The sequence below is a fragment of the Hemiscyllium ocellatum genome, chromosome 10 (assembly GCF_020745735.1).
Source record: "Hemiscyllium ocellatum isolate sHemOce1 chromosome 10, sHemOce1.pat.X.cur, whole genome shotgun sequence".
Classification (NCBI taxonomy): domain Eukaryota; kingdom Metazoa; phylum Chordata; class Chondrichthyes; order Orectolobiformes; family Hemiscylliidae; genus Hemiscyllium; species Hemiscyllium ocellatum.
In genome coordinates this window covers 1514063-1528914 of record NC_083410.1, presented here as the reverse complement: position 1 = coordinate 1528914, position 14852 = coordinate 1514063, and the positions used below count along the sequence as shown (strand labels likewise).

The 14852-nt window shown below is 46.5% G+C and overlaps 1 protein-coding gene across 6 annotated transcripts in view; it reads left to right on the top strand.

The window, feature by feature from the left end:
* Positions 1-14852, top strand: part of LOC132819292 (protein EFR3 homolog B-like) — a 178537-nt gene that overhangs the window by 129407 nt on the left and 34278 nt on the right. For 4 of the 6 annotated variants that reach the window (XM_060830728.1, XM_060830722.1, XM_060830724.1 and 1 more), the window contains one exon: positions 1181-1229. In XM_060830728.1, the coding sequence (XP_060686711.1) occupies positions 1181-1229 (49 nt within the window). The remainder of the gene's footprint in view (positions 1-1180; positions 1230-14852) is intronic. The other 2 variants (XM_060830726.1, XM_060830723.1) reach the window with 1 other exon arrangement.

The following is a 14852-nucleotide window of genomic DNA, read 5'->3' as shown; positions in this document are numbered from 1 at the left end:
GCCGAGGCTATCTCATATACTTGCCTTCATGATTTCCCTCTTAAGAAAGCCAGTACACTCTTTACATTATTCAAGACATTCACTTGAACCCAGTTGTTTATATCTAATATAAGATAGATTTCATTCTTGACGCGAACCTAATGTCTTTATTCATTTAAGTCAATCATTTAAGTGAAATGAGGAAAAACTTCCTCACTCAAAAAGTTTTGAATCATCAGAATTCAGTCCCAGGAGGTTTATGGATGCTCCATCTTTGAATATTTTTAAGAATGAAACAAACAGATTTTTGGTCTCTTGGGGGTTGAAGTTATGTGGGAAGTAGGTGAGATGGTGGGTTGAAGTCAAAGATCAGCCATGCCTGTACTGACTGATAGAGCAGACTGTATGGGTTCTCTGATCTATTCCTGCTCCTTGTTTCATATGGAACAGAGAGAGGAAACCAGAGTTATGAAAAGAGAAATGATACTGGGACCACTTCAAAGCAGGAGAGAAAGTAAACTAATGGAGGCTTTGGCCTGTTTCAATGGTTGAATAAGAAACTATTTCCTCTGGTTGTAGCCTTGGTGACAAGGGGAGGAGAAATACCTTTGAACTAGGTTTTTGGATCATGGAATGCATTGATACAGGAGATGCTGAATTCAGAGACAATTGGATCTAGTAATGGAGTAGATAAATTTTTGAAGCAAAGGAAGATACAGAGCTATGAAGCATGCAAGCAGCCAGCTTAATTTTACATTGCTCTGGCAAAGAGTTAGCTCAGGTACGATATAAAATGGGATCATCCTGTGCTGGAGCCATTTACAGTTTGATGAGCTTTGTTTGGATTAGGAGCAACTGTCTGAGTGAGCACTTGGCCTGAGTGAGTTCAGAGATCCTTTTGGATTGATTGCATTAATTTAGCAATCACACTCAGAGGGAATATAAGAATTTTTAAAAATCATGTTGATGCATCGAGAAATCTCTTAAATAGCAACCAATGAGTGAACTGAGTGTTTTTTCCTGGGTGGACTCACTGTTTAACTAATACAAAATACAGATCAACTAAAATCAGTTACTTTGTGTTTATTAATCTTTGCTCACTTAATGTATATTTAAATGCAATTGAGTCCATTGTTAACAGGTATGTTATGTTCGTGTATCAGGATCTGAGTGATTTTATAATATCTGTTCCCCATTACAGAAAATGCCAGCTGAGGAGATTACATATGAAACACTGAAGAAAGCTATCGGTAAGTTCCAGTACCTCCCAGTAAAACCAGAAATAGGACAGCTCCAATATCCCCCATTAAATACAGCGACAGGTAGGGCCCATTACCTCCAATTAAACACAGCAACAGGTAAGTCCAGTACCTCCCATGAAAAATCAACAACAGGTAAATCCAGTATGTCCCATTAAACACAGCAACACATAGGGTTCAGTGTGTCCCATTATATACAGTCACAGGTAATATTCAGTACCTGTCATAGGAAACAGTGGCAGGTGAGCTCCAGGACCATCCATTAAGCATAGCAGCAGGTGTGGCCCCGTACCCCTCATTCAGGACAAATGTTTAGTCTGAGGAGACAACATGACACTGTGTATGCCATAAAGTGTGTTTGCCACCCACCCTATATCCCTCAAACATAGGCTAGCTGTTGTGATGAGCACATGATGTGTGTTCCTACCGATCACAACTATGAATGTCAGTTTGATGTGTGCAAATGATAATTTTGCCATTATCCCAAACTGATTTGGTTAATAATTTCAGCAGTTGCTCATTGCTTCCTGGGAAGGAAGCTGCCATCTTTACCTAGTCTGGACCACATATGACTCCAGACCGACAACAATGTGACCAATAACACTGGCCGAGCCAGCGACACCCTCATCCTGTGAATAAAGTAAAAATTTCGTTCGTCTTGAGAAAATGATGCTGAACAATCCTCTTCAATACAATTGAATAATTTGCTCATCCCTTTTCAAAGGCAATTCAGAGTCATAGAGTTTTTCAGCACAGAAACAGACCTTTTAGACCAACTCATCCATACTGACCAGATATCCTAAAATACTCTAGTCCCATTTGCCAGCATTTGGCCAATAGCTCTCTAGGCAAAGTCTTTTCCCTGGGGTTGGGGAGTCCAGGACTAGAGGGCATAGGTTTAGGGTGAGAGGGGAAAGATATAAGAGAGACTTAAGGGGCACCGTTTTCACACGGAGCATGGTACATGTATGGAATGAGCTGCCGAGGGAGGCTGGTACAATTGCAACATTTAAGAGGCATCTGGATGGTTATATGAATAGGAAGAGTTTGGAGGGATATGGGCCGGGTGCTGGCAGGTGGGACTAGATTGGGTTGGGATATCTGGCCGGCATGTTTCTGTGCTATACATCTCTTTGACTCTATTCATGTACCCTTCCAGATGCTTTTTAAATGTTGTTATTGTACCAGCCTCCACCACCTCCTCTGGCAGCTCATTCTATAGATGTACCACTCTCTGCATGAAAAAGTTGCCCCTTACATCCCTTTTAAATCTTTTTCCTGTCACCTTAAAATTTTGTCCTCAAGTTTTGGGTTGGTCTGGTGTTCTCTTGTGTGAGTTGCAAATGTCTAGTATGCAAGTCAGCAAGTAATTAGGAAAGCTAATCGAATGTTCATGTTTATTCTAAGGGGAATAGTAGGAAGTTATGCTTCAGTTATATAAGGTGCTGGTGGGACTACACCTGGAGTACTGAGTGCAATACTGCTCAACCTATTTCAGGAATGATGTAAATATGTTGGAAGCTTTTCAGTGAAGGTGTACTCCATTGATACCCGGAATGCCGGGAGAGTGGGGTGCAATTGTCGTGGAGGAAAGGTTGAACGGGTTAGGCTTATATCATCTGGAATTAAGAAGACTTGATGGAAACATATAAAATCCTGAGACATCTTGACAGGGTGGATTTGAAGAAGATGGTTTTCCTTAGGGGAGAATCTAGAATGAGAGGTCATTGATTTTAACTCAAGAATCATCCGTTGATAACTGATAGTAGATGAGATTTTTCCTGAAAAATGTTTGAGAATCTTTTGAAGTATTTTCCTGAAAAGGTGGTGGAAGCAGAGTCCTTGACTATTTTGAAAGTAGAGGTGGATAGATTCTTGTTAAGCAATCAGGTGAAAGATATTAAGGGTAAGTGGAAATATGGATTTGAGTTTACATTCAGCCATGATCTTAGTGAACAGCAAAACAGGCTCGAGGGGCCAAATGACCTCCTACTACTCCTTCCATATGTTCACTCCCTCCAGGAATGAACCAATTGGTTTCATTCTTTGTGACCATGTCGATGGAGATAATAGTTTAGTGGTGTTGTCCCTGGATTAGTAATCCAGAGATTTAGATAATAAAAACAGAAATCGCTGGAAAAGCTCAACAGGTCTGGTAACGTCTGTGGAGAGAAAGCAGAGTTAACATTTCTAGTTAACATCTCAAGGTGGCAGTGGTGGAAAAGGCAGAGTTTGGGCTCCTGTGACTGGCTTGTCCTCTGCATTTTTTCTTTTTCCTTCTACCCCCTTCTTTCTTTTCCTCAAGCTTACTTTATAAAGAGAGCTCTTTGGCAGGAGGCAGCTTCAAGGGGTTTTGGAGCAGTGGCAGTGTTTTTAGAGACAGCGTGGCTGCAGAGACCGTTCACGTGCAGTGGACCCTTAGTGGCAGCATGGTGTGGATTAGAAACCCTGAGTGGGACACTGTCTGCGGCATGGTGTGGGCTGGTGTAACCCAGAACTGGACACACTTGGTGACATAATGTGGGCTGGTGTAGGTCAGAATGGAACACTCTCGGTGACATGGTGTGGGCTGGTGTAGGTCAGAGTGGAACACTCTCGGTGACATGGTGTGGGCTGGTGTAGGTCAGAGTGGAACACTCTCGGTGACATGGTGTGGGCTGGTGTAGGTCAGAGTGGAACACTCTCGGTGACATGGTGTGGGCTGGTGTAGGTCAGAATGGAACACTCTCGGTGACATGGTGTAGGTCAGAGTGGAACACTCTCGGTGACAAGGTGTGGGCTGGTGTAGGTCAGAATGGAACACTCTCAGTGACATGGTGTGGGCTGGTGTAGGTCAGAATGGAACACTCTCGGTGACATGGTGTGGGCTGGTGTAGGTCAGAGTGGAACACTCTCGGTGACATGGTGTGGGCTGGTGTAGGTCAGAGTGGAACACTCTCGGTGACATGGTGTGGGCTGGTGTAGGTCAGAGTGGAACACTCTCTGTGGCATGGCATGGCGTGTGAAACCCAAAGCGGGACATTCTCTCTGCGGCATGGCATGAGCTGGTGTAGCCCAGAGTCGGGCACTTTGGAAAGAAAGGAGGAAAACATGCCCCCATCTACATCAATGGAACGAAGGTTGAGAGGGTCAACACCATCGAGTTCCTCAGAGTGACCATAACTGACAACCTGTCCTGGACTTCTCACGTAGATGCGATGGTCAAGAAGGCACAACCACACCTCTTCTTCCTCAGACAGCTCAGGAAATTTGGCACATCCATAAGGACCCTCACCAACTTTCACAGATGCACCATTGAAACCATATTGTCCAGGTGCATAATGGCCTGGTATGGCAGCGTCTCTTCCCAGGACCGTAAGAAACGACAGAAGGTGGTGTGCACAGCCCAGGCCATCACAGAAGGCAACCTTCCATTTATGGGATCTATTTACATGCCTGTTGCCACAGAAAGGCTGTCAACACTGCCACTCCAGTGATGATCTCCTACGACCTCTTCCATCAGGCAGAAGACACAGAAGCCTGAACGCATGCAACAGCAGGTTCAGAAACAGCTTCTTCCCAGCCAATATTAGACGGATGAATGGACTTGCTAGCCTCGATAAGCAGTGTAATCTGTATGCCTCTGTCTCAGACATTTTGCTTACTATGATCTGCTTGTATGCTCGTAAACAAAGATTATCACTGTACTTTGGTACATGTGACAATAAATGAATGAATCAATCATTCAAACTCTGCGGCATGATGTGGGCTAGTGAAGCCTGGAGCGGGACACTGTTTATAACATGGCATGAATGGGGTAGCCCGGAGTGGGACCTGTCCGTGGGCAAAAGTGAGGACTGCAGATACTGGAGATTAGAGTTGAGAGTGTGGTGCTGGAAAAGCACAGCAGGTCAGGCAGCATCAAAGGAGCACACCATGCCATGTCACCGAGAGTGTTCCACTCTGGGCTACACCAGCCCACACCATGTCACCGAGGCACTACTGGTTGCTGATCCCCAGGCGGAACACTTTCCATCCACTACTACTAGTGTGTATTTGGTGGGGAATGCCTCTACCCACCAGGTGAATTGGTCCATGACGACCAGGCAGTATGTTTTCCCACGGGAAGGTGGTAGTGGCCCTGTGAAATCCATTTGGAGGTGTTCTCAGGGTCCCCTTGACCTTGGTTGGTGACCCATCCGAACTTTTATGGGTCTACCTGGGTTGTGCTGTGTGCAAACCATGCACCTGCAGCAGTGTTTTGCTATATCTCTTCCCATTCCCTTCCACCACCACTCTCTCCCTAGACTTGCTATCATAGCTTCCCTGCCTGTACGTGAGAGCCCATGTTGCAGTCCGAGCAAGGTGTTTTTAATACTCGCTGGTGCTTCCACGTTGTCCACTCGCCTCCAGACACCGTCCTCCCCTTTATGTGCTCTCTGCATTTTTCATCTCTCTTTCTCCTTCTGCAGGGTGCTGTATGTGAATGGCACCTGTCGCTAGTGCAACTGTTACTATTTGACCCTCTTCGATGGTTTCCTGCTCTAAGGCTCACTGGGCTGCTCGGTCTTCGGCTTGGTTCCCTTTAAATTTCAGCCAGCCTGGACTGTCTTTCTCTGGCTCCTTTTGGTGTTCTTTGATTTTTTTTACTGCAGCCTCTTTTGGCTGTTCACTGGTGCTCAGCAGTGCTTGGATTCTCAACTGGTGTTTGATGGTGGTAGTCATGTACAACTCTGAAGGCATGTTGGATATCTATATAAACGTTCACAATTCTCCCCTTCTACAGCTCAGATGCTTTGTTTAGCGCTATTATCTCTACTACTTGTGCAGACTGACTTCCTCAATTCTTCCTGACATTACGGTCTCTAGTTTATTGTTTACCACAGCCCATCCTGTGCGGGGAAACCCCGCTATATATATCCATGACCCATCCACGAAGAGGGTCTCCCTGGCTGTGTCTAGGGGGTATCCTTTACCCACCCCTATCCTCATCCCCATCTATGTCTCCGCAATTGTGCGGTTCTTATGTGTCCAGAATTCCCTCGGCTGGATTTTTCTCCCATATCCCTAACTATTACCACATACTGACTTGGTTGGAAGACAGCTGCCTCCCACTTTGCCCTTCACATATTGGAGACAGCCCTTCAGCTTCCCGGTATTTAACATTTCCACTCGGATGTGTTTGGTGTGGGAGGTGACATTCCCTGCCATTACAATTGGTTCGCTAACCCTCACGGCCCAAGCAGCACAGTCTAAGGCCACTATGCACCTGGGCAGGCCAGTGCCTACTGGCCCTTCTGTGGTCAGTAATACTCCATGGGTCTTCTGCTGCTCCCATGGTCCTGTGTGACCACTGGGGAGTAAAATCATCTCTCATTATTAGAGTGTATGTGGACGTCTTTACTAGGATCTGGCAGCCATTGCCCAGGGGCTGATATCAACTGAGTTTTTAGCTCACTGTAAACCTCTTCCTGTTCTGGTCCCTAGGTAACAGGTTCCTAGGCGGGCTTGCCTCTTTGATTAGTTTCTGAATCGGTTCAGCCAATTTTGTGAAATCTGGTATAAAGCTCTGGCGATAGTTGAATAGCCCCAAGACCTTTCTGACTCCCCTTACAGTAACAGGTCGTGGCATTTGCTGAATTGCCTTCTTTCGGTCACTTGGCATTTCCTCGAGTCCCTGGGATATAAGGTGTCCCAGGTATAGGACTTGTGCTGATCCAAATTGTGCTTTTGCATGGCTGACTTCTAACCCTGCTGCTGCCAACTCGTGCAACACAAGGTATAACGCTTCCTGGTGTCCTGATTCGGAATCCGAAGCAATCAGGATATCGTCCAACGTATTGCAGGGCAGTGCTCCCTTCTGGGAAATCAGGATATTGTCCACGTGTTGTAGGGCAGTGTTCCCTTCTGGTAAATCAGGATATTGTCCATGTGTTGTAGGGCAGTGCTCCCTTCTGGGAAATCAGGATATTGTCCACGTATTGTGGGGCAGTGCTCCCTTCTGGGAAATCAGGATATTGTCCACGTGTTGTAGGGCAGTGTTCCCTTCTGGGAAATCAGGATATTGTCCACGTATTGTGGGGCAGTGTTCCCTTCTGGGAAATCAGGATATTGTCCACGTATTGTGGGGCAGTGTTCCCTTCTGGGAAATCAGGATATTGTCCACGTATTGTAGGGCAGTGTTCCCTTCTGGGAAATCAGGATATTGTCCACGTATTGTGGGGCAGTGTTCCCTTCTGGGAAATCAGGATATTGTCCACGTGTTGTAGGGCAGTGTTCCCTTCTGGGAAATCAGGATATTGTCCACGTATTGCAGGGCAGTGTTCCCTTCTGGGAAATCAGGATATTGTCCACGTGTTGTAGGGCAGTGTTCCCTTCTGGGAAATCAGGATATTGTCCACGTATTGTGGGGCAGTGCTCCCTTCTGGGAAATCAGGATATTGTCCACGTATTGTAGGGCAGTGTTCCCTTCTGGGAAATCAGGATATTGTCCACGTATTGCAGGGCAGTGCTCCCTTCTGGTAAATCAGGATATTGTCCACGTGTTGTAGGGCAGTGTTCCCTTCTGGGAAATCAGGATATTGTCCACATATTGTGGGGCAGTGCTCCCTTCTGGGAAATCAGGATATTGTCCACGTGTTGTAGGGCAGTGTTCCCTTCTGGGAAATCAGGATATTGTCCACATATTGTGGGGCAGTGCTCCCTTCTGGGAAATCAGGATATTGTCCACGTATTGTGGGGCAGTGTTCCCTTCTGGGAAATCAGGATATTGTCCACCTATTGTGGGGCAGCGTTCCCTTCTGGGAAATCAGGATATTGTCCACGTGTTTGTAGGGCAGTGTTCCCTTCTGGTAAATCAGGATATTGTCCATGTGTTGTAGGGCAGTGTTCCCTTCTGGTAAATCAGGATATTGTCCACGTATTGTAGGGCAGTGTTCCCTTCTGGGAAATCAGGATATTGTCCACGTGTTGTAGGGCTGTGTTCCCTTCTGGGAAATCAGGATATTGTCCACGTATTGCAGGGCAGTGCTCCCTTCTGGTAAATCAGGATATTGTCCACGTATTGTAGGGCAGTGTTCCCTTCTGGGAAATCAGGATATTGTCCACGTATTGTGGGGCAGTGCTCCCTTCTGGTAAATCAGGATATTGTCCACGTGTTGTAGGGCAGTGTTCCCTTCTGGGAAATCAGGATATTGTCCACGTATTGTGGGGCAGTGTTCCCTTCTGGGAAATCAGGATATTGTCCACGTGTTGTAGGCAGTGTTCCCTTCTGGGAAATCAGGATATTGTCCACGTATTGTGGGGCAGTGTTCCCTTCTGGGAAATCAGGATATTGTCCACGTATTGTAGGGCAGTGTTCCCTTCTGGGAAATCAGGATATTGTCCACGTATTGTGGGGCAGTGTTCCCTTCTGGGAAATCAGGATATTGTCCATGTACTGTAGGGCAGTGCTCCCTTCTGGGAAATCAGGATATTGTCCACGTATTGTAGGGCAGTGCTCCCTTCTGGGAAATCTATTTTGTCGAGGTTGTCGCTCATCACTCGGTGAAAACTAGTGGGGCTGTTGTGGAAGCCCTGTGGCAGGCGAGTCCACGTGTACTGCCAGTCCTTACTGTGAAGGCAAATTTATTCTGGGATCCAGGGTATAGTGGAATGGACCAGAATCCATTGGTTATGTCTAATACTGTGAAAATTTTGTACTAAGGGACCAATCCGTTTTGAATTGTGGAGGGGTCTGCTACAATGGGATGCAATTTAGGTGTGACCTTGTTTAGCCCTGTATACAAAATGGTGAGTCTGTAGCTCCCATCGGGCTTTATTACTGGCCATGTTGGGGAATTGGTTTCTCTCAGGATTCCCTGTTTTATTGGTCCTTTAACAATCTCCACTACTGCTTTCTCTGCTTCAGGCTTGATTGGGTACTGCTGGTGGGCCTTATGCTGTGATCTGGGCACCATTTTTGGGTCTATCTTGACTAAGCCTGTGTCTAGTATTGTCTCTGCCCATGCCTTGGAAATGGAGGTGCAGATAGCTCTGAATCCCACCTTTTCAAGGTTCCAGTCCCTACTGGTGGCTGTAGCTACTTTAGTAGTCTCGAGGTGACTTGTAAGTTTCCTAATCTCGGTCTTTCAACCATCCTGTTTTGCCCAGATCAATTTTCCTTTTGCACAGTCAATCAAGACTTTGTATTCCTTTACTGAAAATGTGTTGCTGGTTAAAGCACAGCAGGTTAGGCAGCATCCAAGGAATAGGAAATTCGATGTTTCGGGCATAAGCCCTTCATGAAGGGCTTATGCCCGAAACGTTGAATTTCCTGATGCTTGGATGCTGCCTAACCTGCTGTGCTTTAACCAGCAACACATTTTCAGCTCTGATCTCCAGCATCTGCAGACCTCATTTTTTACCCTTTGTATTTCTTTATCAGATCATTACCCATTATGGTGCTTTCATTATTTTTGCACACACATAAAATCTCAGGTATGTATATGTTATTGATTTTCATGAGGGTAATCTCGCTTAAGTAAGCGGGTGACTTATCCCCTCCTACCCCGGTAAGGTGGATCATTTTATTAGTGTGGAGTAAGGGTAAGTTGGTGATAGATACGGCCGCTCCTGTGTCTACCAACATCTTACTCTTTCTACCTCCAACTAGTGCGGGACGTAAACTCTCCCCTCTCCCTTACCCTTACAACCGGGGGCAGCTGGTTGTCAGCTCTGCAGACCTCGGGGGGTCCTGTGGTTCCGCGGTGTTCCAGGTGTTGTTTGGGGGTCCCCCATGCTTTTCCCAGCACACTGCCTCTGTATGACCTGCTCTATTACATGGCTGTAGTAATTTACGCTGTTCCTTGTCCTGTGGGGCTGTACAGTCTCTGACAAAGTGTCCCTGTGAGCCACAGTTGTGGCAGGATAATTTAGTTCTGCCTTCGCGTTTGTTCTGAGAGGCTGCTCTGTCAGGTTTTGTTTTTATTGCGGGAGCTTCTGTCTCCTGTACCCTGCTAGCCCACTCTACCAGGTCAACATAATTTTGGGACATTATCACTCCCATTTTGAGGATGGATTGATGGGTGCTAGAGAGCCCGTCTCTAAAAGCCTGAATGAATGCCCGATCTGGGTTTGCTTGTCCTAAGTAATTGTTCTCCATACTCAGGCTCCTTTCCCTTTCAACTGTTTCGTGGTTATGGTTTTGCTCCAGTTCTTGGGAGCATTTCCTAATACCCGCTGGATCTCTTCGTTAAAATGGGTGTGGGGGGGGGGGGGGGGGGGGCGGGGGGGGATGCTGCTGAACATCTATCTCAGCTGTAAGGGCAACGGCATGTATTCACTGTCCTCCCCCATAGTCTCGGGCTGCTGTGGCTTTGGGTCTGCCATCTACCTAATGGTGAGTTTGTGCCCTACCCATATACTGTCTAACTCTTCCCAGAACCCCGTGTTTGTACTTTGGGGCTGTATTTTGCCCAGGGAGGTCATGATCTGTTGCCTTTCTCCTAGGGTAAAGGGTTTATAGTTTGCTTTTGGCTGCAACTCTGTCCCCCCTCTAGTGACAGGAACTAGATTATATTCTTGCACCTCTGCTCTGCTGATGGAGCAGTTGGTCCCTGCTGTACAGTTTTGTAGGAGGGGAGAGAGTCAGTCTCCCTTTCCTCCTGTATTTTTTCTAATCTTTGCTCTCATTCCTTTATCCTATCCTCCAGCTCCTCAATTCGTTCTTGGCCTTTTCTCCATCTGCTAGTGGACGCACCTACTTGTTTAATTAGGCCTGTGAATTGGTACACTAACATTAGCCCTATCCTTTGAGTTTTATTTTGTTTTACTTTGTCAAACTAACTCCACTACTGTGTTAATTTCTAGGATGGGTCCCAACTCCCTTTCTTTATCTGCTTTGTCAGTGCGATTCTGTCTGTCATGTATTTCTCAATAAGGGCCCCTGCAGTATCCCCTTTAAAATCCTGATCTGCCATCTCACAGATTGTGTACCCCTGGATACCACCAACAGTAAAGTGTCCTTGACCAATGGGACTTCTCTACTCCCAGTCACTAATACCGTTCCAGTACCGTCTGTACGGCTGTAGCTGCCTCCTAGCAAGGTGTGCGCTCTACCAGTGGGACTTCTCTACCCTCCCGGCCACCACTACTCATTGGTACCTACCAGTCAGCTGGGAATGTTGGTTCAATAGGGTGAGCTGTCTACCGGGACTCATCTATCCTCCTGGCCACCTCTACTGTTCCAACACCGCCCAATAGGCCCAGAAACCTACCTCTAGCCTTGTGCGCTCTCTTATTGGGGGACATTTTACCCTCGCAGCCACTGCCACTATTCAAGCTCTGTCATTCTACTGCGACTGATAGGGTACCACGGTTATTCACAGTGTCCACACTTCCTACCTCGGGAACATGCTGCTCCACTGGGGTTTGACTCTTGGTCAGAGTGGTCAGGTCCTTTTCTTCACCACTTCAATTTAAAACACAATAACAGACAGCACCCAACCTTCGACCAGTTGCTGAACTCTGCGTTGCTCACCCCTACGGAGTCTAACGTTACCCGACTTTGCCATTTGTGCTTCAGATCTCCTAATGCCCTTGGCGCCTCAATTCCCATTTCAATATCATCGTGTGGGTGGGGGACTACCCCTCTTAACAACCAGTTAGGGCAGGGGTTTTGAGGCAGGCACTACTTTGTCCTCTGGTTGTTTCAGCACAAGTAGCTGGTCATCACACCAGCTAGTACACTTTCCCACTTACAGCCCAAAGGCATACACTTCTACACAAGCCAGTACTATCGCACAAGTCACTCATCACAATGGGGCACCCTTTAAACTGTGTCTTTGGCCCGGCCTGGTTCTTCCTGTTTGCAGATTCAAAGTGTCTCTTACCCCGATTCCCCAATCGGGGATTTTGAGCAGAACACCCCGGAATAGGACACCCTGCTCGCAGCACCAGTTGTTGTGGGGAAAATCACCAGTTTCAGAATCAGAATTGGGAATCAACAACAGAGTTTATTGTACAAAGAAACCGGAGCTCCGGGGACAGAGAGATGTCCGGCAGCCGTCACTCCCCCTCGGTGCACATGTCATGATATTTTATACATTTCATGGTATAATATTCTAGTATCCAGTCTTTGTTTGTACAGCATGGTTTGTTTACAGAAAACATTACAGAGTCATTGTCAGTTTCAACATCTACATGGAAGTCCATTGCTGCAGTAATTGGTTGTGATCATTCTTTCTGAGAAGGAAGATCGTTTTCCATTACAGCAAATCTGAATAATTAACACTTGTATACAAGCAGTCAGCCCTCCGAATGATCCAAGCGTCACCCAGCTCCAGCTCCAGCTCCAGTTCCAGATCCCTAACGCGGTTTCTGAGGAGCTAGAGCTGGGTGCACTTATAGAACATAGAACATAGAAGGATACAGCGCAGTACAGGCCCTTCGGCCCTCGATGTTGCGCCGACCGAATCCTACCTAGCCTATACTAGCCCAATAACTTCCAAATGCCTATCCAATGCCCGCTTAAATGACCATAAAGAAGGAGAGTTCACCACTGATACGGGCAGGGCATTCCATGAACTCACAACCCGCTGTGTGAAGAATCTACCCCTAACATCTGTCCTATACCTACCACCCCTTAATTTAAAGCTATGTCCCCTAGTAACACCTGACTCCATTAGCGGTAAAAGGTTCTTAGTATCTACCCTATCTAAACCCCTAATCATCTTATACACTTCTATCAGATCTCCCCTAAACCTTCTCTTCTCCAATGAGAACAGCCCCAAGTGCCTCAGCCTTTCCTCATAAGATTTTCCTACCATTCCAGGCAACATCCTGGTAAACCTCCTCTGCACTCGTTCTAAAGCTTCCACATCCTTCCTATAGTATGGTGACCAAAACTGCACACAATACTCCAGATGAGGCCGCACCAGAGTCTTATACAACTGTAACATGACCTCAGGACTCCGGAACTCAATTCCTCTGCCAATAAAGCCCAGTACACCATATGCCTTCCTCACAGCACTATTTACCTGGGTGGCAACTTTCAGAGATCTGTGTACATGGACACCAAGATCCCTCTGCTCATCCACACTACCAAGTAGCCTACCATTAGCCCAGTAATCCATCATCTTGTTATTCCTACCAAAGTGAACGACTTCGCACTTAGCTACATTGAATTCCATTTGCCACATTTCCGCCCAGCTCTGCAACTTATCTATATCCCGCTGTAACTTACCACTTCCTTCCTCACTATCCACAACTCCACCGACTTTTGTGTCATCCGCAAACTTGCTTACCCAGCTTTCAAGTCCTTCCTCTAGATCATTTATAAAGATAACAAAAAGCAATGGTCCCAAAACAGATCCTTGTGGTACACCGCTAGTAACTGCGCTCCAAGATGAACATAATCCATCAACTACTACCCTCTGTCTCCTTCCAGCCAGCCAATTCCTAATCCAAACCTCTAATGTATCCTCAATGCCATACCTCCGAAGTTTTAGCATTAGCCTACCATGGGGAACCTTATCGAACGCCTTACTAAAATCCATATACACAACATCTACTGCTTTACCCTCATCCACTTCCTTGGTCACCTTCTCAAAGAACTCAATAAGGTTTGTGAGGCACGACCTGCCCTTCACAAAACCATGCTGGCTATCCCTGATCACGTTATTCCTACCTAGATGTTCATAAATCTTATCCCTTACCATTCTCTCTAAGACTTTGCCCACCACTGAAGTCAGACTCACTGGCCTATAGTTGCTAGGGCTATCCCTACTCCCTTTCTTGAACAATGGGACCACATTCGCTATCCTCCAGTCCTCTGGTACTATTCCTGTTGACAACGACGACATAAAAATCCAGGCCAATGGCTCTGCTATCTCCTCCCTAGCTTCCCATAGGATCCTGGGGTAAATGCCATCAGGCCCAGGAGACTTATCTATATTCATCCTTTCCAATATTCCCAAAACCTCTTCCCTGCATATTTCCAGGGCATCCATTCTAATTATTTGTGATTCCATATTCACATCAGCAACAGTGTCCTGTTCCTGAGTGAATACTGATGAAAAGTACTGATTTAATGTCTCTCCAATCTCCTCCGCCTCCACACACAACTTCCCACTACTATCCTTGACTGGACCGATACCTACCCTAGTCATCCTTTTGTTCTTGACATACCTATAGAAAGCCTTTGGGTTTTCCCTAATCCTACCAGCTAAAGACTTTTCATGTCCCCTTCTCGCTTCTCTTAGCTCCCTCTTTAGCTCCTTCCTGGCTACCTTATAACTCTCAATCGCCCCTACTGAACCTTCACGCCTCATCTTTACATATGCCGCCTTCTTCCCTTTCACAAGGGACTCCAATTCCTTACTAAACCACGGCTGCCTCACAAGGCCCTTTACACCATGCCTGACTGGTACATACCTATCGAGGACACGCAGCAGCTGCTCCTTGAACACTCCCCACATCTCATTAGTGTTCTTCTCTTGAAGCCTGTTTTTCCAATCCACACATCCTAAGTCATGCCTCACTGCATCATAATTTCCCTGCCCCCAGCTATAGCTCTTGCCCTGCGGCACACGATTATCCCTCTCCATCACTAAAGTAAAAGTCACCGAGTTGTGGTCACTGTCCCCGAAGTGTTCA